Source organism: Lissotriton helveticus, chromosome 6, assembly GCF_964261635.1.
Source record: "Lissotriton helveticus chromosome 6, aLisHel1.1, whole genome shotgun sequence".
In the NCBI taxonomy this organism is placed as follows: domain Eukaryota; kingdom Metazoa; phylum Chordata; class Amphibia; order Caudata; family Salamandridae; genus Lissotriton; species Lissotriton helveticus.
The window spans coordinates 70,241,169-70,266,462 of NC_136067.1; the positions used below are offsets into that span (position 1 = coordinate 70,241,169).

The 25,294-nt window shown below is 42.2% G+C and overlaps 1 protein-coding gene across 2 annotated transcripts in view; it reads right to left on the reverse strand.

The window, feature by feature from the left end:
- RNF8 (ring finger protein 8) overlaps positions 1-24,554 on the reverse strand; it is a 181,466-nt gene extending 156,912 nt beyond the window's left edge. Inside the window, exon 1 of one of the 2 annotated variants that reach the window (XM_078647374.1) lies at positions 24,157-24,517. In XM_078647374.1, the coding sequence (XP_078503500.1) occupies positions 24,157-24,252 (96 nt within the window). In that variant the 5' untranslated portion in view covers positions 24,253-24,517. Of the gene's footprint in view, positions 1-24,156 lie in introns of both variants that reach the window. The other variant, XM_078647375.1, reaches the window with a different exon arrangement.
- Between the last annotated feature and the right edge of the window lie 740 nt (positions 24,555-25,294).

A 25,294-nucleotide genomic window follows, 5' to 3' on the forward strand; every position in this document is an offset into this window, starting at 1 on the left:
CTGGAAGACTGCACCACTTGGGGTACAGTCTTCGCTGCAATCTACACTAAAACACACGGTGTTCCGTCCATGGCGGTAATACCGGACGTCCTAAAACAGATTCAAAATGAATAAGGGGCAGAGCCTGCTTTAAATGTGGGTATGAAACTACTGAAAGATTTCAAACAGGTCTCTGCAATAATATTAGCTAATATTAAAGGTGAAGCAGAATTAGTGGCGATCTGCCAGTAGTTAAGGGAATTTGATGTAACTGAGCAACCAGAGGAACTAGCCAGAATAATTGAAAAATCTTATGAAGAATTAGGCAGAGACAGTTTGGGTGGTAAACCAGTGAACCCACAACTGTCTGAAAGTCCTGAAAAGGTCTTTACTAAAAACACTCCTACTCCTTCTAAAAAGAAGTGGGAAAATAGCAAACAAACTTCTAAAGAGAAGCGTTCTCATTCCAGAGGTAGGTCTCCTCAAAAGGAGCCCTCTGAAAGGAGGTATAACCTCAGGAATAGGGATAATTTGAGAAAACCTGATAGATATCAAGATAATAATACACGTTCCTCTCGTACCTTTCAGACTACGTCACAGAAATCCAAAAGAAGAGGACGGTCAGAAAACAAGGAAGAACGCATGAAGTCTAAAGACGATCAACACGTTCAGAAAAACAAGAAACCTAAATTTACAAAAAAGAAGGTAGCAGGTCTAAAAATCAGACATGCCCAGGATCTTGAGGACACAACTCAAGAACGGAGAATGGGCTCAGACAATGTTGGACAGCGCAGCAGAAGTCACAATAGCTCGCCAGAACTTGAAGGATCTTCTGGAGACAGTGGACTTGAATGAATTTATCCAAGTTGAAACTGCAGATACCAGGGTTATTTCTCCACATAAGTTATATGAAGTAACACTCCCGTTGGAGGGAGACATACCAAGAAAAGTGAGAGCACTCTTTTGGGAGCGACTTTCAAAGGGTTATGACATTCTTCTAGCTGAACAAGGCTGGCCACCAGAATTTGTCAAGGAGTGCCCACATGGCGAAGACCTCATTATGCCAGCCTTCTCTAATCATATTCCAATTCATTTTAAATATACCTATGTCAGGAAATGGGCAGTTGCCCAGGCTCCAGCATTATAGAAAAATCATGTAGGATGGGATGAGGATTCACCTCACCATAAAATCCAATAAAAAAAAAAATCAACCAACTGCACAAAGGCAGTATCCAGTTAAGCAAGAAGCTAAAAAAACAGGCTAGGGAGATCTTAGATCAACTTGAATACCAGGGGGTGATTGAAACTTGCACCTCAATGAACAATCCTTTGTTTCTTGATTCCAAACCAGACAATACATATTGTCTAGTATTGGATTTAAACATCTAAATTCTTGCTGCAAATCATTTGCGGTGCCAAATGCACACAGTACATCTTTAATGAATAACATTGTGCGTAAAAATTATAAAACCACATTACATATTTCAAATGGGTTCTTCTGTCAAAACATTGCACCAGAAAGTAGGTATTTGACCGCTTTCTCAATTATGGGGAAACAGCGTCACTTCTGTTGTCTCCCTCCGGGATTCAAGAATAGTCCTGGGTTATTCTCAGCAAGGGTAACCGAGTTACTACAAACGTATGATGACGAAGCATTGTCATATGTCGATGACATCTATCTGATAGAAGATTACTTGGATAGGCACTTGAACAGGGTGAACACCATTATATTGGGCTTCGCCTCTGAAGGGTACAAATTCAATTTTAAGAAATCAAGAATTGCCCACCTCAACGTCCTTTTCCTATTATATGAATGATCAAATGAAGGCAAAAGCCTAGCAGCCAACTTTTTAGAGAAGTGTGCACTGCTCCAACCTCCTAAAACGCTGAAAAACGTAGTTGATTCTACGTTTCCTGAACTTCGGAAGAACATACATTTTAAATTACGTAGAAAGGGTTAAACCTCTTTACGAATTAATCAAACCTGATTTTAAAAACAGTAAATTGGACACAAACACACAGAAATTTTGCATTCATTGCAAACGGACATGTTAGCAACTAAACATTTGCAAACCCGCGTAAACGTACGCAACTTAGTGATCCGAATCATTCCAGAACAATGCGGATTCACGTACTTAACTTTTAACTAAGGTGAAAAAAGTACCAATAGCTTACAAATCACATTTGTACACACAAGCAGAAATGAAATTCACTTCTACAGAAAATTTCTGACAGCTGTTCAAACTGCTGTAGCAAAAGAGAGCCCTCGCACAGGGTAAGCACATTATGGTCGCTACACATGTACCTGCCTTAGAGACAGTGCCGAAAGCGAGCATTCCAAATGTTAAAACTTTACATCCAAGATGGATACAATGGGTTAATTCTCTTGCTGCAACTGATGTTGAATTCGTGTTTGACCCTTATTTGAAAACACATGCATTTCTACAATACGAACAAGAATGTCCTCTGCCTACTGAAATTCTGCCTCTAGAGCAGTATGAATGTATTATTTATACTGACGGATCAAAGCTCAAGCCGCTACGGGGGGTAAACAAGTCTATAGTGCGGCGTGCGTGACCGTTAAAGGTCGTTGGCGCGATGGCAAATTCCGACCAATGGTCACTAAAGCTGAACTTCAAGCATTCAAGATGGCACTTGAGAATACTGATCGCGAATTCCCTGCACTAATAGTGTGCAATTCATATTATTGTGTTCAATCTTACAATGAATACTAGCAAAACTGGCTTCAAAATGGTTTCAAAGATGTAAAAGGCGGCACGATCAAGCATGAAACGCTTTGGGAATAAGTAGTTCAATTACGAGAAGGACTACAAAACACTCACGTGATACATACGCTGAGTTATCAACGTGATGGTGTTCACGTTGAAGGAAATTTATTGGCTGACGAAGCCGTGAAGGCAGCTGTGCAAACGGCTTCCGTAGCTGCAATCACTTGTTCAAAAATGAAAATGGACAGTGAAATAATGCTGGCTGTCAGTGCTACATGCAAAGGCAGCGGGGCAGTGTTACCTAATATGTTTCCACTCAAATACTCATAAATAATTGATGCAAACAGCGTTCCTGTTGCTCGAATCCCTGGAGTGGGGGATAGGTTAATTCCAAACAGGAAACGCAGAGTAGCTTTGATATACGAAGCACATTTGGGAGATGGTCTGATACATCAGGGGATCTCTAGAACTATATTAACTGTAAAAGACGTGCTGGTGGCCAGGAATGAATGCTCACATTCATATGTTTGTCATTGACTGCATAGAGTGTAATAGAGATCTCAGCACAGAATGCCGCCAGATACCGGACTATAGTATAGCCAGCCCAGTACAGACACCTTTGTTAGACAGCATTAGACTCTACACGCAGACGTCTCTGTGGACAAATGCGTCCCAACAAATATTAAGACCAGGTTCATTTGGATGTGGCCTCAGCACTCGGCAGACGCTCGAACGGTTATAAAAGATTTGTGAATCTTTATCGTCACATACGGAGTCAGCACACTATATTCTGACCAGGGTCCTGCGTTTAGCTCTCGAGCTTACAAGGAGGCCATGGCCAATTTGGGCGTTGCATTGCAGTACTCTAGTCCATTCAATCCGGAGGGAAATTCGGTAGTGGAGAGAAAAAAACGGGACATAAAGCAATCTATACCACGAAGGGAATTAGGTTTGGGTGACGGGTGGGTCAAACATCTAATAAGTGTCCAACGTAGTCTAAATTTGCCATGAAGTTCTCTAGGGGGTATCACTCCATATGAGGTCCTTTTTGGGACAAGAATGCTGGTTGCGGACCTTGATTGTCAGACATCAGTGGTGAACCAAAAAGATTTTGATATCAAAGATCGTTTGGCTGTTTTACAGGACTTAAAAGAAATAAGAACTAAACAAAGCAACGTGCTCCTGAAACCAACCACCAATGAGGAAAAACTAACTGTCCCAGCAAGGCCTGTCTGGATCCCAAAGCTTGGTGATATAGTCAGAGAAAAGATCGCAGAAAAGAAGGAATTTGGGCCTTGTTACAGACAACCAGTACCTGTCCTAGCAATTCACGGATCAAGAACTGTATTACTGCCTCCCCTTGCTGGTAAAAAGGAGAACATGTTTGCATCTATCAACCTGGTCAAAGCACATTATGTGTCCGATAATAAGCAGTAGGCCAAGTGGACTCCGTCAATGTAGCAGACGCCCTGCTCTAACTACTATCCAAGAGGTTCAAACTGAGAGACTCATCACCTTTGAAGAATCTGCAGTGCGAAATGAAGGATTAAGCAACAAAGCTATGGAACTTGTACCTCTTGAGACCCAAATAACAGTTCGTCAAGAAACACCTGTCTACAACGATGTAGTATCTGTCTACACAAACATAACAAGTGATCCTGTGGTTCCAGCGATTTCAACGAATCCTGATGCAATCCCAACAATTGACAGAACTGCCTCTGGCTATTTCATTAACTTTGAAACGTTTTCTGAGGATCCCAGCGAACCTGAAACAACGCCAGCGAAAAGAACTTTAAAAAAACAAGCAACAGACTTTTTTCAATCACCTGGAAAAGACTTATCTAAATTCACCATGGATTGAACTTTGAACTTTGGATTGTGTTGGGTGTAATCTTTCTTCCACTTGACTCTTCTTGGAATGCTGTTAAATGGAAGATATGTCAAAATGGACACAGCAAGTAAGAACGTCAACTTACTACTCAAGCCACACGTTATCCCATCATGAACAAAGACTGGTCATCAGTGAACATCACAGCCGTTCCTATACCTGGTGGTATAGCTTGGGACAAAATGGATTATGACATTTTTGGCCCGTCGGAGCTGTTGATGATTCCACACTTATTCAAGATTTCATTAAGTGACTTTGTTTCATCTAGTACCTTTTCTGATGATTGGGACTTCGGGACTGTTAATAATATGTCAGACCTACAAATGTCTGCAGTATTTACAAATCATGAATATTTAGAAGGTTCATCAGACTATGAACAAATGTATTGTTATAATCATTATGGTCACCATTTCTTGCACAAATCTACAAATCCTAGAAATGTATTAATGTATAACCAATGGGAACATCGTCCTACGCCACCAAAGGGTAGCTCAAAAACTTTTACTAGCAAATTTCCATGCTTTTCAGGGTTCAATGTAACCAATCCAGAATCCGTTTACTTTAAAAATGTAAACAAAACAGGCATGAAAAGTATGTTGACAAATACCAAACAGATTTATTCTGCGCCCTTTTATGCCCAACTGTCTAATCTAGGTTTCGACTTTTGGAAAGACAACATTGAGACGAAAACTGTCTGGGGCACAAAAGATTGGCAGGTCCAGGGTATAGAAGCGGTTTAGAGCATGTATCATCCCTGAGCAAATTATGTTTTTGAATGTCACTGTCCAACAGACGTCTTGTCTTGGGTTAGCCAAGATCAAAGAAAGACATGAACAATCCATCTATACCGACACCTACACCTGAAAGAAACAACACTTCAGAGGGGGAGGTCGAAGTACACACTATTTTGCTTCACAACAGACCAGATCCAGTTTGGAAAAAATGGTTGATCTGGCCCACAGAAACAAACAACTGTCAAGATAGATTCCTGAACAAAACACAGGGTTTAACATTCAATAGGTCAGACCCTATATATGTTCAAAGACAGCATCCTGGAATAGTAACAACATACAGTGTAGGGATGCTGTGCCTTGATTGGCTACATAGATCTACACTTAAGGATGTAAAACAACACTTATCTTTACTTAAAGATGGTGCCGATCTTAGGGAATTCTTGCTAGGACCAAGAACACCGCGTCAAACGTTTTATATATGCCGGTATCTATGCTGCTTATAATGAAACCTGGAAGATTATGCAAGCAGAGACTGCAGAAAGAATACGAGAAATTGATTGTATTCATTTAGAGAAAACTCGCTCTGTGGTTGACAATGTGTTAACGACTCTGTCGTCCAGTATATATTCATTGGACAGCATAGTGTCTTCTGTCGTAGACATCATGGAACAGGACTTGGTCATGCTGCAACATGGTCAGTCACAACTACGTTCTATCATGCTATTAGGCTGGACGTTGCAAAACCTTTGTTCAAGCTTTGTGCCTTGGCATTTAATCAAAACTACGTCACTGTTTTCAGAATTCGATCTCACTGATAAACAGATCAAATTGGCACAAAGGGGAGCAGACTATACGGTGCTGAGCATTGAAAAACTGGAAAGATTGCCATTTACAGTAGCAGAAAAAACAGCTAGTTAATGGATAATACATGGAACAATCACTCTGTCTGTTACAATTTTCCATTTTCAGTATTGCCTAAAACATACCAGCAGGCACATATGAAAGGTTGGGTAAAGAATACATCAAGACATCCTGGGAATTACCGTACACACATAGATGTTGGAGTGGGGGACGTGAAGTGTTTATTAGGGGAAAAAACTGTGAAAACGCACTAAGCGGTTCTCTCCTTTGTCAGGGTATCAACTTACTGTGATGGTTACTCAAACAATTTATCCTGCCACCTGCAAGGTTCACCAGCTGCAGTGATTGATCCAATTTTAGGACAGCTCTCGAATGGGAGGTACCTCATGTTGAATGATCACGGCTGCTGTGGTATGTTGCCAGGCATACCATATCTAGTAACTGTGTCAGCCAGGGTCACTTGCTGTATGCAAGTATTGTTTCCTAAAACTAAGACAGACAGGGAGTCGCCTTTATGGCCTTCACTGAACATCTCTTCAATACGAATTGATACTTTAAGCAGAATGAAAGCCATTCTTTTGCAAAAAACTGTGCCACTGACCTCGGCCAAAGAAACCTATGATCTACAAGTCGCAAGGACTTCTGCCAAGATACATGCCCTCTTAACTACAAACTGCTTACATTTCTCAGAACCGTTAAGTCGTATCTTAAACATGTCTGATACGAGCGGTATTGAACATGTATTTAAGACCGATTTTCTGGACTGTTAGCACCTTTTGAAGCAGTCCTAGGAAAATTTCTAAACTTTGTGCACTCTGCGTTTGGCGGACTGCCCCTCCTGTTGGGAATCGTTGCAGGGATACTATTTTTGCTCCTACTGCTGCGATATGGCAAGCCAATTCACCAGCAGCACACAGTTCTCCAGGGAGACAACTCTACTGGCAATAAAGTGTCGTGAGCGCATCATCCAAATTTTAAGACTACCTCGTATACGAGAATTAAATACCACATGGTTTCTGTCATTCAGACCAATTTGGCAAGATTGCATCTTACCTGTTCTACGCTGCCTGCTATGCGGAGAATAATGCGTGTTAGACACACGTCTCACACTCCCATCAGTCATGCCAATGGATGTTGATACTTTGCTTGAACCAGTAACGGACCATGCTCTGTGTTGTCCCCAGCGGCTACCAATTCTGATGACGGCATTCATTGAGATCTCACAGACGCAAAATGCAACTGCTGAGGTACGAGAGGAAACAGGCGTGCAGGTACTATCAAGTACGAACATTGCTAATGCGACCAATGCTAGACGGCGATGCTTCACACCTATGTGCACTTAATCTTCTACACGAGGTAGTCCAACTTTCACCTACAATGGCAGATGATTTTTTGTCAACAGACATAGAAGATTTCATGTTGTCTTCAAGCCCTAACACTGACTTTTGATTTTGGCACACAGTGTTCTGAGAGACTTTGAATTTGACCTTTGATTTTTCAAAACAAAGTACCATCTTTGGAACTTTTTTTCCTATGATAATTCCCCCCCCCCCCCCCAAATTTGTATTCTTCATTTTTTGGCACAAGTAATCTGCTTAAAGTAGAACTGTTCATAGAGAACAAGAATTCTTTGAAAAAATACTTCCAGAGACAATATATGACCTTGTCCACATAAAAACAGTTTTATGTAATCTGACATGAAATGGTTTTGGCACCTTTTTCTTCTGTATTTACGAGCCATTTCATAAAATGTATATTTCACGATTCATTCAGTTAGCATTTAAATGTCAAGAATTAGGCTTCGAAAGAAACATTGCTTGAATGCGTACAGCACCAAAGCTTCTTTTATGTGTACAACCAGTTCAAATGCATTTTTTATGTATTTTGGGTGGGTTTTCACACTTCATGTATAGATATGTTTTAGATATGTTAAACATGTTTAGAATTTAGTAACGTCGTACATAAGAAAGTGGAGTGGGTGTTGTATGTCGATTTAGATTCCGTATGAATTTCGCGATTCATGCCCTTATATAGGTACAATTCGCATTGTCCTTATATAGGCATAGATATCCAGTCCTTATATAGGCATAGCCCATGCTACCCAAATACAGGCTTGGCTACTTACATCCGTTCATCTACGTCACAACGATTTCTTGGAAAACCAGACTCTTAAGCCGTTAGGGACTTCCGCTTGCTTGAATATTGATTTCTCCAGAACTCTTTTATTATGCATGAACAACTATTCCTTAGGGGTTCATTCATGACGTTCATATGCCCGACTTTACATCAAAGCTGGCATTCCTAAACTCCTTCAAGGTATAAATACACCTTCACTTGCTATAGCAAAGCACGGTGCGGTGCAGTTCGACTACCTACTTGCACGACGTAGCTCGCTACAGCAAGTGCCGAAGGAAGCCAACTCTCCAGCTGACGCACTGACCAGAAGCTGTCATCCTCCTGCAGAGAATCCAGCTCCAGTGTTTCTGACTCCCCTTGCGGGGTGTTGGGAAATCGAGTCCGTGAAAGAGATACCAACCTCTCTCATTCTAAGGTATGGAGCTGATTAGAACCTAGAGAAACCTTTGGCACATTCTTGGCAAAATCTAAGCCTATGCTAAAGACAAACACCTACTTCTTCCCTCGTACTAGACCTAGGTTAGGTACACTGGGGTAGGCGTATTTTAGAAGCACCAGTTGAGTATTTTAGCTTGCGTTATTTATGTATGTATTTTTACATGTCATAGCAACAGACAATGCTATTACAGTATTATTTTATATTACTGTTTACGCTTTACGCATTATACTTTGCATTCTAACTATTGTAGCAGTTCACCGCTCTTGCATGAGAAAGAAGACTGTTCAATAAACCCTTTTATTGAAACGCCCGTCTCTCTATTTAATGCAGCTCTGTAGAAACGAAGCATGCATGATTGACTGAGTAAAATAATTATCTATTGTACACAACTCTGAAGATACGTTTTGATTCTTGGAGAAACAAAGTTGTCATGTTTAAGCATTTTGCAGAAACTAATCCCTTCTAGTTTATTCGAGAAAGTTTCCAGTGACCTCTGAGCTAGCTGGCACACACACAATTAAGTTTAGTATACTCGATAGAGACATACTGACCTCAGTCCTATGTCAAATGTATAGTGTATATTATTCCAATGCGCAGAGCCTATTGGGAATATAGTAACTACACTACAGTTGAAGAGTTCTTTGCTCTTGATTCCAGTTCTGAATCCCATATGGGGCTAGCAATAATTACCAACCCTTGAAACTTCACACTCAAGTCACTCTACATCATGCTCCTTCAGTCATTTTTAGGTCGAGCGACCTATCTCAATGCGCATGCGCATTGAGCGGGAGCGAGATATATAGGGGCTTATCGAGAGTTTACCTAACTGGCGATTTGATGCTGTGCCCGTGCGCTTTTAGGTCAATGCGCAAGCGCATTGACCTAAAATGCGCGTGCACATCATCAAATCGCCAGTCAATCACCAGCAGCACTCCTCCCACACCTTTGAAATGAAGCTTAGCTTCACTTCAAAGGCCCCTGCTGCTTCACACCCTCATGCCGCTCTCCCCGCTCCGCCCCCTCCCCTGCCCGCCGTGTCGCATTTCTCCTCCCCCCTCCCCACAGCAATGCCCTCCGCCGGCCGTACTTTCACTTTGACGGCCGCAGGCCGTCTCTCGTGTTTCTCCTTGTTACTTTAGCACACATGGCTGCTGTGCAGGCGGAGGTATTGCTCTCTTGCAACTGAACAATTGCGCCAGCAAACATTCATTTGAGCGTTTTGGTGGCTATTTGATTTTCCAGACCCTTATTTATTTATTTTTTATTTTTGCGTTTTTATGTAGCGCGGACATTACCCGAAGGTGTCAGAGCGCTTCACAATAGGAACAGTAATGATACATGAGGAGAAAACTACAAGTGAACAAATTACAAAAGCAAACGTTAAATTACATGAGGCAAAAGTGACAATTGTGAGCAAACAAAATACAAGAGGTAGCAAACGGTGCATGACAGTCGTGACGAGTCCGGGAAACTGATGTCTATACGTTCAGCTAGTGGTCCATGCAGTTTTGTTTTCCACGTTTAAAGGATTCTGACGTTTTAGGTAGGAGAGAACGCTTTGCAGTCTGGGACTAGTAGTTTCAGGTTTTAGCATGCAAAAAGGGCATGTACGTCTCGCTAGGCAATCTCCTGTTCTTTATGTTATCTTAAAGCCTGGTGGTGGTGCAATTGCGCTGTTACAAGTACTAAGTAACAACAGCACGTGACGTGACAGGGCTCCACTTCATAGTTATGAAGCGGACGTCAGTATCAAGGTAATTGAATAATGAGAGCAAGCTGGGCGGATTTAAGCATCGGATTTCGCCCAGTAACATCACTGTCAGATGACCCCCGTAGTATATGACCGCTTCAGCCTGACTTAGCTGTATTTGTTTCAAACTGTAATTTATATTCTAGTAGGGCCTGACCTATTGCATTGCAAATTTGTTTTTTTTACGTTACAGATTTGAATTTTAATTCTCATATTTGGCTGCAAAAGTGACTTATGCACGCCTGTCAGTTACTCTGAAATGGCTAAAAAGACTGTGCAAGGCACTCACCATGTGAATGTCTTAAAATGTTGCTTGCCTCAAAATGTAGACCAGAGCCCTCACAAACGAAAAGTATTACACACAAACTTGCCTCTTGTACTAAGATAGTGATTCTTTAAGTGACACACTTGCATTTAAATTGTTAAAAAAAATAACAATTCCTGCTTTTTCTTTTAATTTAAAAAATAAAGTAGGCGATTATCAGGACCTGATTGTTTGTTTTCTTCTTGTGAGGGTTCTCCTGACTTTAGCTCTTGGTCCTACTACCCTGATTGATTTCTTAGTCCTGTTGCGTTTTATTTTGAATTACTAAGTGCAAATTGACTGGAGCAGCTCATAAATGTGTAGAGGATTGGTATACTCGTCACGGTGCCAGAGATTACATTACCAGACCAAAAACCCAATCATAGTTGCTCTTCTCTCGAGACATTTGTGTGATCTTGGGCATATCATTTAATCAACATGCAACTTCCCTCAACTTTACAAATTGTGCATGTTCAGAAAAGGGGGTGAACATGTTAGCATTTAGCCCTAAAAAAACTGGGCACTTGCATATCTACTTTCATAAGTTTTGCTGTGCACAAGTTAGGAATACTTTCTATTGTGTCTTATTGTAATACTTATTTCGTCAGTAGCATTTAAAGCGAGCATTGAAGGCCATCACAGTGAGCGTTTTTAGTGACGCATTCTCCCGGCATCGTTCAACCTTTAAACATGGAAATGTTTCTTACCGTCTTAAGATTTTTGGACTTATTTTTCCAGGTCTGTAAATTGAATCATATCAAATCGGATAGTAGTAACACCTGTTATTTATACCACTAAGACGTGGCAGAAGTGCGGGTTGAAGCGCTATATAAAGACACGTTATTCTTCATACAGTAAGACATTCACTCCAGACTCACTGATGAAAAGATGTGGGAATTGAAAACCTAAACCACTTTCTAGGGGTTCAGGCACAGTGGTATCTTGTGTGGGTTTGGTGTAGCAAAGAGTGCCCCCGTTTTGGGGCCCAGTTTTGTTAAATAAAGCCAGTGACTTCGTATCCGTTACCGCGCATACATTTTATTTGTTTTTGACTTGCTGGAAAACAATCGAAAAAGCTAAACAATATCTTTACTTCTGAAATTTTTCACAGACCAGATGTACTGTCTGATGGGAAAGTCAACGGATCTACATGTGGCTTGATAGTGACGTATCACAAGGTTTTATACAAATAGTTTCTTCTAGAGCATTGTGTGGTTTTTTTTCTTCTTCGTTTTGGAACAAGTAGGAAGTGGTTGAGTTAGAATTTGACTTACTAAAAAAATGTAATGGCAGAACACAGAACATTCTGCGCTTTATCGCCATAGTGTCCATTTACCCTATGAAGGCCCCTGAGTTAAAGCAGCTACATTGTGATCTCCTGTGAATTAATTAATGCTCCTATGGGTGTCTCATAGAGGACATGGCAGCCGGTGAGTGCTTCACCACAAAGGTGGCATGCATTTACCACGAAGACCATTCTTGTAGGAACTGATTGGATGTCGGTTTAGGACTAGTACTGAGTCCCGAGTCAGTGGCACAGCAGAGCGAACCATCATATGAGTGACTTTCTCCAGCCTCTCCAGCCCCACTAGCCCTGCGAGTGACCAGCCTTTAGTGCGTTCTCCGTAGCCCGCTCTGGCTTGGGAGTGTGTACAATTCATGCTTTTTGGGATATTAGAGTGTATTATACATATCTTTCATCGTCTTTAGAAGCAGATCGCAGGACAGTGCCAGCCAATCATTACATGAGGTAACATTTAAAATGTGACGCTTAGAAATTAAAACGTACACTGGTCAAAAGGTGGGGTGTGTTTTACCCTACACACGTTTTTTTCGAGTTGAAAAGGGGACAAATATAAACCAGCATTGGCATAGCCAATAGGTCTCGACTTGGGGACCTTATAAGTGTTTAGCCATGCAATGGTTGATGTTGTTGCACCAACGATATTGTGCTGCATAACTAAACACTATAATGGTTCCAAAAGCGAGACCTATTGGCTATGCCAATGCTTGTTTTATTATCGAGTATTCGTTTAGACAGTGTGACTAATAGAACGAGACCTGCAATATGTAAATGTAAATGTATGTAAATGTATTTCGATTTATATAGCGCACGAATCACCCAGGGGTCTCAAGGCGCTTGCTTAGGGAACCCGTCCTGGTATTCCCCTGTGAGATACCCCAGCAGGGTATCCACAAGGTGAAAGCCAGGCATCCCGCCGCGAGGGGCCGTAGTGGAGATTAAGCAAGCTATTGCCCAGAGTCGCAGAGTGTGACCCCGTGAGTCGAGTAGGCACCGGAGCGAGAATTGTTGAGTCCGTGGAATTTTGAGCCCGAGACCCGCCGAGGCGGGGAATCGAACCCTGGTCCACGGCCGATCTCAGCTTCCGGGTCTGCCGCCTCTAACCACTGAGCCACGCTTCTCCACATATAATATAATATAATCAATCTCTATGCAATTTTGCTCGTCTCAGAGTGGACATAGTTGGTCTTGTTGCAGGCATTCACAGTGTGTGCTTATTTGGTAGTATGGAGATCTGCCATCTGTTTGACTGACTGCTACATCTGAAAAGGAGCTTAACTACCTCCTTGAATGTGACCAGGCTTTCCTTTTGACCCACTGGGGTGAGGAACCCTTCCATGAGCTACTTCCAGGGAGCTGTCGAGCTACAAGTAGCTCCCGCGCTACAGGCTGGAGATCCCTTCAGATCAAATAAATCTGAAAAGTTTGTTGCAACATAAATTCCTAAATAACAAATAGGTCTTGACAGGGAGAACTGGCTCCTAATTTGAACTGGGAGATCCATCTGTGTAACAACAAATAAGAACATTTCAGACTTACTGTGATTGCTCTTGTACCCTCCTACTAAGTTAAAATGATTGATCATTTCAAAATCCCTTTGAATATTATTTTGCTATGGTGCTAGATGGAGAATCTGCTTTTTTGTGTTCCAAAGATTTTATTGTTTTTCAAAGGAACTGGTCATTACATCAGCAAGTAAGTCGCAGTGATACAGAATCTTACCTACAAAATAAATAACATCAGTGTTAGAGATCAGCAAATAGTTTTAATGATTACTTTAGTGTTGGACATCCGTAAATAGTTTAACTTGGATACACTCGAAAGGGAGGTTGAATTAGATTATTGTTTGGAAACAAATAAGCGAATTGTGCTCTAAAAATGTTATTACAATGGGCATCCGTGACAAATAACACAAGATATTGGGATCAGCTAGCAAAATTAATAACAATTCTAGCTATCGTATCCAAATATAAATGCATTAAAATCTGAATAAATTGCTCTGGAAAACCAAAAGGTACTCAAAATCTGAAACAAAGCTGACCAAATATTTAGATCAATATCAGAAAAATAGTGGTTCCAACTGGAAAGATACATTTATAACTAACTAGCAGCCCGTCCCGATGTTGTCCGGGGGGGGTGGTCCCTCTGCGCACCCGCCACCTTCAGGGCCCCTAATTAGCTGCACACAGTTCACCGCTCCTCCCCGCGTTAACGGGCCGGGCCGCTCCTCCCCATGCTTCACCTACCTCTAAGCAATAAACCTCATCACCGGACGACCAATGCCCTGTGCAAACACGCACACATATCTCTCTTTATTATTATTTTATTTTGCGTTCTGTCTTATTTCCGTTGTGAATGTGGTACCACATTGGAGACTTCCCGCAGGCGTGTGTGAGCGCTAAGGGGCTGCTTCTCCCCTTGCTTCACCCACCTCAGCCCGAGTCCTTTCCTCCGCTCCTCCCCGCGTTCCTGTCAGCCGCACATTGGAGACTTCCCGCAGGCGTGTGTGAGCGCTAACTCCCCTTGCTTCACCCACCTCAGCCAGAGTCCTTACCTCCGCTCCTCCCCGCGCTTCACTCAGCCGCACACGTTCCGATCCTCCCCGCACTTCACCTACCTCAGCCTGAGTTCCTCGCTCCTCCCCGCGCTCCTGTCCGCCGCTCCTCGACCTCCTCGCGATCCTGCTCCTCCTCGCGCCGCTCCCCCGCGCTAGATGATGTCAGCACGCACGTTCACGTCGTGCTGTCAGTTCATGTCAGCGCACACGCCCGGCACTACTTCCAAGGGACTACTTTTTTTTTATGTATATTTTTTGGGTATATATACCCTATGTCACTCTTAGACCCTGACAATTCTAACGATGTATCATGTGTTTGGATTGGCGCTGTGGTTCCCGAGTTTAACTGCCTCAAAGGTTCAAAGTTCTTACTTTATAATAGTAGTATAGAGTATAGATATAGATATAGACTAGCAGCCCGTCCCAACGTTTGCCGGGTATGAATTGCTGCTGGCCAGTAGTATATAGTTTTGTAGGATTTCGTTTTGATAGCATTTCTTAACTGTGACAGGCCTGTGAAACGCTCCGATTCACAGTGCACTGCTGATGCATTTAAGAGTGGGCGTTCAGTAGTGTGTGAACTCTAGTTTCCCTACTTTATTTTTCCTTGCAATATTATATAGCGCGAAATCGACAACATGGCATGAGCACAATTTACATTACAGAAGAACACATTCATTTGTGGTAGGCATGAGGAGACAAAGCGATTTGCCTGGAATCACAGGATGTTGAGCTGATGCCGAGATTCAAACGTAGCTCCCCAGCTCCAAAGTTCACAATTCTAGAACTTGTGGTGGGAGGTGTGTCTAAAAGTGTATGTCGGTGCTGGCCATCAATGAGAGAGACCTGTGCATTTTTCAAATGGGTGGTGAAAAAAATATGAGTATGTTGCTGGAGATGTGGGCCGCCGTGCCACCAATGTACTTACCGGGGGAGGGTAAACACCCATTATTCCGCAACTTTCTTTCCGCATACCATCACTCCACATTCATTACGGAAGTACCATGACTCCGCAATGCCATTATAACGCATGGCATTACATTTTATATGCTTTTACCACGCATACATTTACAACGAAATTCGTTGTAAATGCATGAATGGTAAAAGCATGTTTTTTTTTTTTAATGATTGGATAAGGTAAGTATGGGTATAGGGGTATATGTTTTGGGGTGTTTGGGTATTTTAAGGGTTCAGATATAGTTTTGGGTTATGGGGTACAGGGGTAGTTTTGGGCTTTAGGGATAGGTATGGGTTTTGGGGTACAGGGGTATTTTTAGGGTTCAGGGCTAGGTTTGGGTTTTGGGGTACAGGGGTATTTTAGGGTTCAGGGCTAGGTTTGGGTTTTGGGGTACAGGGGTAGGTTTGGGTTTTGGGGTACAGGATATATTTATATGGTTAAGATGGGTTAGTGTTTAAGAGTGTTGGGGTAGTTTAAGGAGTAAGGGTGTGTTATGATTATGGGGTGCAGGGTTATTTAAAGGGAGCAGGGTGGGATTAGCACACGATATGAGACATGGCATGAAGGGCGGAACGTACCACACGCCCCCAGCGTTTGTCATGCCCCCCAGCACACGCCCACAGCACAACGCAGACACGCCCACAAGGGACTACTTTGCTGGCACGGTTCTTTTACCTTTTAAATGTATATGGTGGGCATCTGCATAGCCTATGTCCTTCTGCTGCAACTGCCCTTTCCAACGCTGTATTGGGTGTTGCGATTGGTGCTGTGGTTCCTGAGAATACCCGCCTCAAAGGTTTGGGCTCTCTCTTTATTATATTAGTATAGATATAGATTTATTAGGTAGGCACAATGGCATGATAAAACTGTTGTAGGATGTTGATAGAGAAGATCACACAAAAATGATCCCACACTTGTTATGGCACATACACTAGTCTTCTGTATTTATACGTATAAATGCAAACAGTGCAGAGACTCCAGCATGGACTGAACAAGAGAAAGAACGAAAGGGTTTCCAAGTATCACATAAATGACCAAACCAGGATAAAAATATTTTGCAAACGAGCTCTTTCAACAATCAAAGGGGTCAGATAATTGGTTTGGGTTGTCATAACTCAATGACTTTGACCCCCTATGCAATGCAGGGTCTCATTAGGACCCAAATGATCAGCAGACTGTCCATATGGCAGCAAAGCTGACAATTACAACCCGCTCATATTTTTATTGTAATAGCGACTGCGTTCTTCCAGCAATTTGCATCTAGCGAGGCCCATCTCCAGCCTGCTCCCTCTGGCTACTCCTGCGGTTCTTATCATAACATGGCTACCGTCATCATCCCATAAGACACGAGGTCTTCTTCTGTCTCCGTGGGGTTCCTGCCAAGAGGACCCCACATGAGTACCCCTTCCCCTTATTAAAATCGTTTTTTGGTGCACACATTCCCAAAGTACCTAGCACATTTTTTTTTAATCAGGTGTCTGTGGTAACATGTCTTTCTTTTCTTTCATTGTAGTTCCTTATGTTTTATGTCTTGGTGTATCTTACATTGGTTAGAATTGTTTTACATCACTTTAAGAATTTTATTATGTAATACAGAACGTTTTTGTATGGAACTGAGGTTCGATTGGCAGAAAAGCGGTGGAGCTGATCTGACAAGACGCCAGAGTTTGTGCATCAGTGGGTCATTACTACTACTTAAATAAGTTTAATTAATATATTTGACTCCTCCACTTATTACAATGTCCCCAATCATTTTAGTCCTGACCGGTCAAATTGATTGTTTAAAAAACTACTCTACCAGACAACAGGGGTAGGGCTGGGGGGTGGTTTGTTGAGTCACTGCACTTTAATTGCTAATATACCATTTTTTTCTATCTGGGGTTGATAGGTTTTATACCAAATTGAAAGTTTATCATAAAGTGTGGAGTATCTGTAGTAATCACACTGAGACAGGCAAGTGTGAGAACACTTAGTTTAATGACTGTCCATTTCCACAGCTTCCAGGTACAACGAACACCTGCCCCTTCGTATTCAAACCATTACATTTTATCACCAGGAGAGTGACATCATAGGCTGTAGTCAGTAGATCAATAGACAGAAAAGAATACATTCTCTAGAAAGACTACTACAGAACCCCTCAGGATATGCCTGCATTAGACCTGTAAATATTATACATTTTATTTGATAGCAATGTAAGACCGGTGCAAGAAGACTCACATTATGGATATGTCCAAAAAGAAATATTTTGCACTGCGAGTGCTACTATGAAGAGAGTAATAAACTAAAATTGATGAGGCAGATTTGTCTGAGAAGATACAGAAAGCTAATACCTAAGAGATCTACTATTTTAGAACCTGGGGGTTCACGAATTACAAGTTTGTGATTTCCATTTCCTATCTATTAGAAAAAGAATAGGAAAGCCTACTGCCCCATGAAAACCCAATGTTTATGGACAAAGGCTCAGACTCTCTACCTGCACAGGTCACCACTTAGTGATGTAAAGAGACACTTCCACTTGCCAGCTGCAGCAGTGCAAGTACCAGATCTCGAATGTGCCATACAACAGCTGCGTGTCCTGTGCTGCATATGGAGCAGATGGAAGCGACAAGAGCCAGAGGTATGACGTGGAGGGCCATGCGGAATCCACAGTTATTGACCATTGCTCGAGAAAGCATATGCTGAAGTGGACTACATATGGGATCCGCTGACAGAGGACAGAAACTCTTCAGAGCAGGTAGAAGCATTCCCAAATAGGAGTCTGTTCCTCCATGGGTGCTAAATATCAGCTGGAGCTTAATAAATGTATGATACTTGCTCACCAATGGCCACCATGAAAGAGTAAAAACTGTGATGTAGCCTGGTCAAATCTATAAATATAACAGATTTGGTCAACTGTAAATGCAATTTATCTGTTGCCTACATTTCGAGAATTACCTTAGAGTACGATTTTCATTTCAGATTTTCATGGTAACCAACTCTTAATTTGGAAGTATTTTTAAGCTGTAATCGTGCTTTAATTTTACAAATCAATTTACTTTTTAAGAAATGTCTGCCTTATTGTTTTTCATGTTGGCTTGCCAAGAATACAGAATTTAATTTCTTTGGTTACAAAATAATAAATCGTCTAATTGCAATTAAGGATGTTGATATCAGTTTAAAATTAACCATTTAAATTACTAAGAAGATATTACTTAGCATCTTGACCATTCTCAAGCACAAGAGTCTACTCAGCACACATTTTCTTTTCGTCAGGTGTTTCAACTAGTCTTGTGCATACATTTACTACAACCTTAAACATGGTTTTAAAGATGAACTGAGTCGAAGTTCAGTGTATTCTGATCTGGCCAAATAAATTGGTTACTGATTATGTTATTGTCTGGTTTTAATTACACCAGGTCTGCTGATAAAAGTCAGAAAACAAATAAAACATGCACAGGAACAGAACTGTTAGTAAAGTAAAGGAGGAAAAAATATTAAGAAGAGTGACTTTCAAGATCCATATTTTACCAATTATATGACAAACCGCTCGGTTCCAACGACCCTTGCCAATATGCGAAACAAACACTAGCTAATATCAAAACGTATTTTTGGGCTTCACAAACATCTTCCAAGGTAGTAAAGATAACTACTTTATGTGGAAGTGCAGTTTGGGAATCAAGAGAAAAGCTGAAGAGGGCGTACCCACTGCCCCATACTGTATGCTGTAGTCGGGGGAATAAAAACAAATGACAAATAACAGATCAATGGATGACTAGGGCGGTCACAGAAAAGAGGGCTAATGGTGAATTATGTCCAATAATTCACAGTGCTGAATTAATTTGCAGAACTTTTAGCTTCCATAAACAAATGAAAAAAGTTGAGCACAACAGTTTGTCTTTCTTGCACTGCTGGTAGAAGAAAAAAAACGCTTTCTAATGAATTAGCACGCTTCACAAAAACTAGCCCTTGCAGGCCCATCCTTGAATCTTCCTTAGTATGCGAAAATAAACACTGTAAACACAGAATAATGTCAGCAGAAAGATACTGTCCCACATTGCACTTTATTTTCTTTCTTTATATGGGTCTCATTAAACTTACTAATTGGCGTCAATGTACTACAAAAACAAAACACATTTTAGAAGGCAAGTGTTTTAAATCACTTACAATGCGCTTTACATTAAAAATGTAATTTATAATGTACATCAGTGGTTCCCAAACTTTCGACTCCTGAGGACCCCCACTAAATCACTACTGGAAGCCTGGGACCCCAAGCAATTTGTACAATTTAAATTTCTTTTTAAAAACGCCTTTTGAAGCAGAGGCAATTTCAAGAGGGAGACAGCCTGAATTGGGTCTATTGGCATGGACATGTATGCATACAGCAGTGTATTATTTAGTGGTACAAGTCTCCTGCTCTCAGCCATAGCAGCACCTCTACATTCGCATTCCAGAGCCTTGGAGTGGTGACCTTTCCTTACAGCAACAGGTTGAATGATTGTGAATTATTAGCATTTTTACCTATTCACAGTTTAAGAAGGTCTAAAATGTTATATAATTATGAAGCATTTTATAATAAAGACATGCCCAAGGAGCAACGAATATTGTGAAAATTCTAACGAGATAGTGCACAAAGCGATGAGTCCAGTGTACAGAGCAAATTCAAGGTCTATATTAGGAGTTCATCATGGAAGTGCAAGAGATGGCAGGAAGGTATCTGCATAGGAGGCATATTGTTTCAGCGAGATCATGGAACAATGCTATGCCAATTACCATAAACCCCTGTTAGACATAATCTTTAGTCACAGACAGCAGAACAACATTTTACCACCAAGGGGTGAGTAGTGCAGTTAAGACATATTTCAGAGAGGCCTCGCATGGCACCTGACATGACCCTCTCCTGTTAGGATGCCCACTGCCCTGTGCCTTGCCAACAACAAATTGCAAAGGCTACACAGAATAAGAGCTTGATATGTCTGAATATGAAAGCTTGACAGCACACATAATTCACCCAAGGGCTTGTGGAAAGTGAGCAATCAGACAGCAGCATTAAAATCCTACTGCTGATCCTGGCTGCATCTATTTTTACCTGCCTGCCAAGTAACGGTAACCTATACACATGTGCCTTTCAACGCTTTATTGCTTTTATTGTATTGCCTGTATTTTCATTGTTGTGTCTGACTGCTGCTGTTGTCTGTCTTCCCCAAGGACCGGTTTCTGGCTATCAGCCGTCTTCAGCCTGGCTGACGACGGCTGATAGCCAGAAACCGGTCCTAGGATGTTTGATTCCGGTCCAAGGAAGACATGGCTTGGCAGTTTGGTCTGGACTGTTCCCATGAGGCACAGGGTCAAGACTGATTTGCATATGGCCATATCTGAACTGGGGTGGCTTGGTGAGCAAAATAACGATGGATTAAACCCAGATCTGTGAAGGGGGTGTATGCTTTGCCATTGTGCAACATTGCGTCCATCATCTTGTGTATTTTGATTGCAAGTATTCAAACACTACTATGGCATGAGCCCTGGCATAATCAGAGAGGCTATAGCAGAGCTCCTATACAACGAGATTGCTGTCATAATTTGTCGCTGCACTACATGCCACCAAAGGGACAAGTGGATTTTGTTACAGGACAAGTAGATTTATGAAGCAACCTGCCCCATGGACAAGTAGATATTTTAATAAATTCCACACCCCCTGCTTACAACCTGGAATCTATTTATTCCGAGGTATCTTGCCCAGTATTGGATGAACATCTGACCAGAAGTTGTTTAAAAAGCCGCAAATGTGCAGCAATTCCATAATAACAAATGCGTTAGCACAGGTCACTGATGTGCTTGCAGAGAAAGTGTCATCTAGACATTTATCTTTGGGAATTGACGCAATCTGCCATCAAGTTCAGCATCAGCACAATCAACCCGAAGTTTGTTCATGATGACACAGGGATTCCCCATTAACTTGTGATTTATGCCGCACACAATTGTATTGTTTTCTGTGTCATACCCTTTTGTGCCCACATAGCCTTTTCCCTCAAAGAGAGCTGCCCCTCAATATTATGCCTATATATTCTGGTATCTTGCTATATCCCTGACTAAGTTAATGGTGATGTAAAAGGGTGTTCGCTCTCATACTGTGGTAAGTGTGTAGTGTAAGACTTCTCACCTCAAATTCTCGTTTGTATTCAACTTTTGACAGTTAGACTTCAACTTCTGCTCCTTTATTGTATCTGAATATTGGTGTGAACATTTACCTCAGGTACTGTGAGAATACATATTTGTGGTAGCCCGTCTGGATACCAAAATGTTGGAGCAAACTCTCCTGATGGGCTTGTCTAAAGGAGGGATAGGAGTGAAACCCTGGTGTGGCATGTTGCTGTAGTTAGTGGACTGGGAATTGAGGTGTGTGGACATACGGGGGTCACCTGCACTTAGACATATGGCACACAAACTGTGAAGTGTTCATTTTGTCACCTCAACTTTCGACCTCTGGGTCCATCTGAGTGTGAAGAAAAGTAGTGATTACACACAATAAAGGGGGGGTGACTGCTCAAAAAGGCTACAAATCCATAGACATGTTAAAGAAAGTACTTGCTTCTTTTCTGCCCTGAAGAGAACACATTGTAATGTGTTCTTATGAATAACTAGTTGAAGGAGCGCATCACAGACACATTTGCGGTAGTATAATGGACTGAACTTCTAACCCACAGGGTGTTCAGTTCTCATCTAATCGCTTTCAACTAAGTTTCAGTGGCTTCTCTTTACCCCATTGTGCACAGTGCAAGAAATGTACTATTTGCACGACGTGTTAGTAGTTCTTTACAACAGGTGCGGACCTTAGTTAACCAGCTTAGCTGGTGTGTTTTTTTGTAAAGCAGGCAGACACAGCAATGCTTGGATAGGTTTTAAATGTTTCTCATTATCCCCACTGTATACAACGGTCAGTGTGAGCCTTTGGACTACATGGCAGAAATAACATTTGCATAGCGCATTCAAATACAATTACTGTGAGCCAGTTAATAATTGGTATTATTAATGAATTCAAATTAAGTATGTCGACATCAAAACAATTAAGTTAAGTCAGATCCTTTGGGACCTGAAGCTGCAAAGCGGTAGTTACGCTGATCACTCCATTGAGACGTATTAACCCACTGAGCTTTTTTTTTTAACAAAGAGGAACCAAATTCAACTCCCTACTGGCAGAAATTAAGCAAGACATTTCAGACCACTGGGAAGCATCACTAAGGACAATACCGCACCCCCTGTAAATGAGAACAGAGGTGATTTGTGCAAGCTCTGTGACTAAGTCATGTTCAACTGAGGGAGACGATAGAGATGCTTCGGATACAAGAGACCAGCTGGTGCAAAGACGATGCGAAATTAGTCTATTTGTAGGTCACCTGAAAGATTTTAGTCCGCAAGGGTGGGGGGCGCATCTCAATTTCGGAAGAATTAGGGGGGCGTATATGTCACTTTGCCCTCTGGCCTAGCAAGTGCATGTGAACTAATCTGGAGAGTGGATGTTATTTCTTGTTTCATGGGGAAGTCCAGAGATCTCTCAATCTAAACTGTGTGCGCGTATCCACGGGGAGGGAGGACATGGCATTACAACCATCCACCTAACTGTGCCAGCTACAGGTGTGGATTATTTGAGGTTCATGGTGGGCATGTAAGTAGCACCAAGAACGTTGCTCTCTGGTGTGGCATTTAATACAGGGATCTAGGCTAAAGTGTTCTAGTCTGGGTTGCTTCGATCCGGATAAAGGATCTGGTTTTCGTTTCCTTGTAATAGTATTGGTGGTATGTCCAATTAATAGGTTTAACTAATACACAGTGCTCTTATTTCTACACAGAACCCTGCTGTCATTCAGATGGGCGATTGCCCGGTTACTTTTATCACAGATATATACATCTCCAAGCCCCGGTGTCTCCCGTTTACTACCCCCACAATATTCCAGACACCAGGGTCATGGCTCTTTCCAACCCAGCTTCCCATCCTCTTTAACTATCCGACTCTGCAACTTTGCTGCCTGGTCGATTCGTGGAAATGCAGGCTATGCATGCATATCAGAAGAGGGTAGTGAAAGCTCCCGAGCTGTGGGACAAGGTGGGTGTACGATGGGTGGTCAGGGTTTCTTCATTATCAGAAAACAACAGTGGTTGAATCATGCGACAGCAGCCTACGGTAATTGGATATCAGTGCATCTATCTACTAAACATTCACACAGATCCTATTATGGGCCCCCACTATTATATATTGTCTGTAAGTGTAGGCTACCAAGATCCAAAGTAGTGGTTTACTTTTCATAACACCACCCTCACACATCCCACCAGTCTTCGGCCATGCCACACAATTCTGTAGGATACACTGCTTGTAAGCGGCTAACTAGGCTCCTCTCTGGAGACAGAAAGAGGAAGCAATTGTGACATTTGTGCCAGGTCCTAAGTACCTATTGACATCTTGCGTGCTGTCGGGATGACGTGTCTGTGCTGCTGTGACGCAGAGCGTGCCACCGTGATGACGCCAGAGGAGCCCGAGCCTGCTTACCTCCGTGTTGTTCTCCAGCAGAAGCCACTCGGCGTTCATTCCCCTCCTCCGCAAGCACCAGCAGCGGTCGCTCTCCTTCTGGCTGCTGCCCGCCATTCCCCAGTGCGCGGACCTGCTAACTCTGTAGCCCAGTGTTCCCCGCCCGTTCCTCCCCCATCCATCGGCAACAAGCCTCGGCCAGTCTCTCTCCGCAGACCCTTCTTTCGCGCAAGACCGTAACAATCGAGGGCGCCTGCGCCTAACGGTCCGTCGTCTCTGTCGATGACGTTTACGGTCCTAGAGCTGTCTTCACGAAAGTAGTGGCGAGCGGGAGCAATAGAAAGAGGACGGGCAAGCTGCGGCCGTCGCCGCTGCCCTGGGGAGCGGCGCAGCTGCTTCGCGAACTAGAAATACCCTGAAGAGGAAGTATGCGTAGCTGTGATGTCACAGCAAGTGGCCATCTTAGACAGGGAATCTACCCAACAAAACTGTACACTACCGATCACCATGGTAACTCTTTGTGGGCCGTATGTCTATCGAGCGGGAAATTACATGTCGGTGTCAGTCTGAAAGTACTAGATCGCCGGCATCACCGGGATTTTAATGTTCCAGCCGACACACAAAGGGATATAAGGACCCCACTGATCAATTGTGGCATACAATAATCCCAAACACATAGCTGCCAAGGTTTCAGATTGCTTATGTGTGACATGCTAATAATTCCAGTGTAATTATGAGTGACATTCAACGACTATGAGTGACACTTTCTCGTGAGCAAAAAATCAAGCAATGAAGACGAGGGAAACATATACATATCAGAAATTACACACATTTGAGCAACTAGGAACTCTGAGATCTTAGAATTCTATGGCAGGACAGGAGGCTCAGATTATGCTTTCTCGATTTCTTTTCTACCAACAGCAGCCAATAGGAACATAGTAAAGAAAAAAGCAAACTACAACTCCCATGAGCCCTTAGGCAACCATAGAGACTACATGCTATATAAACCACCATAGAGGACAACACTTCCTCTTTCTTTGCTGCTTCGCAGCCAGTTAAGTCCTTTTCTCTTACTTGTTACTACTTGCATGTTTAAAATAATAATATAATAATAATAATAATAATAATGTTTGTTTCTTGCATTGTATATTGCATTGTG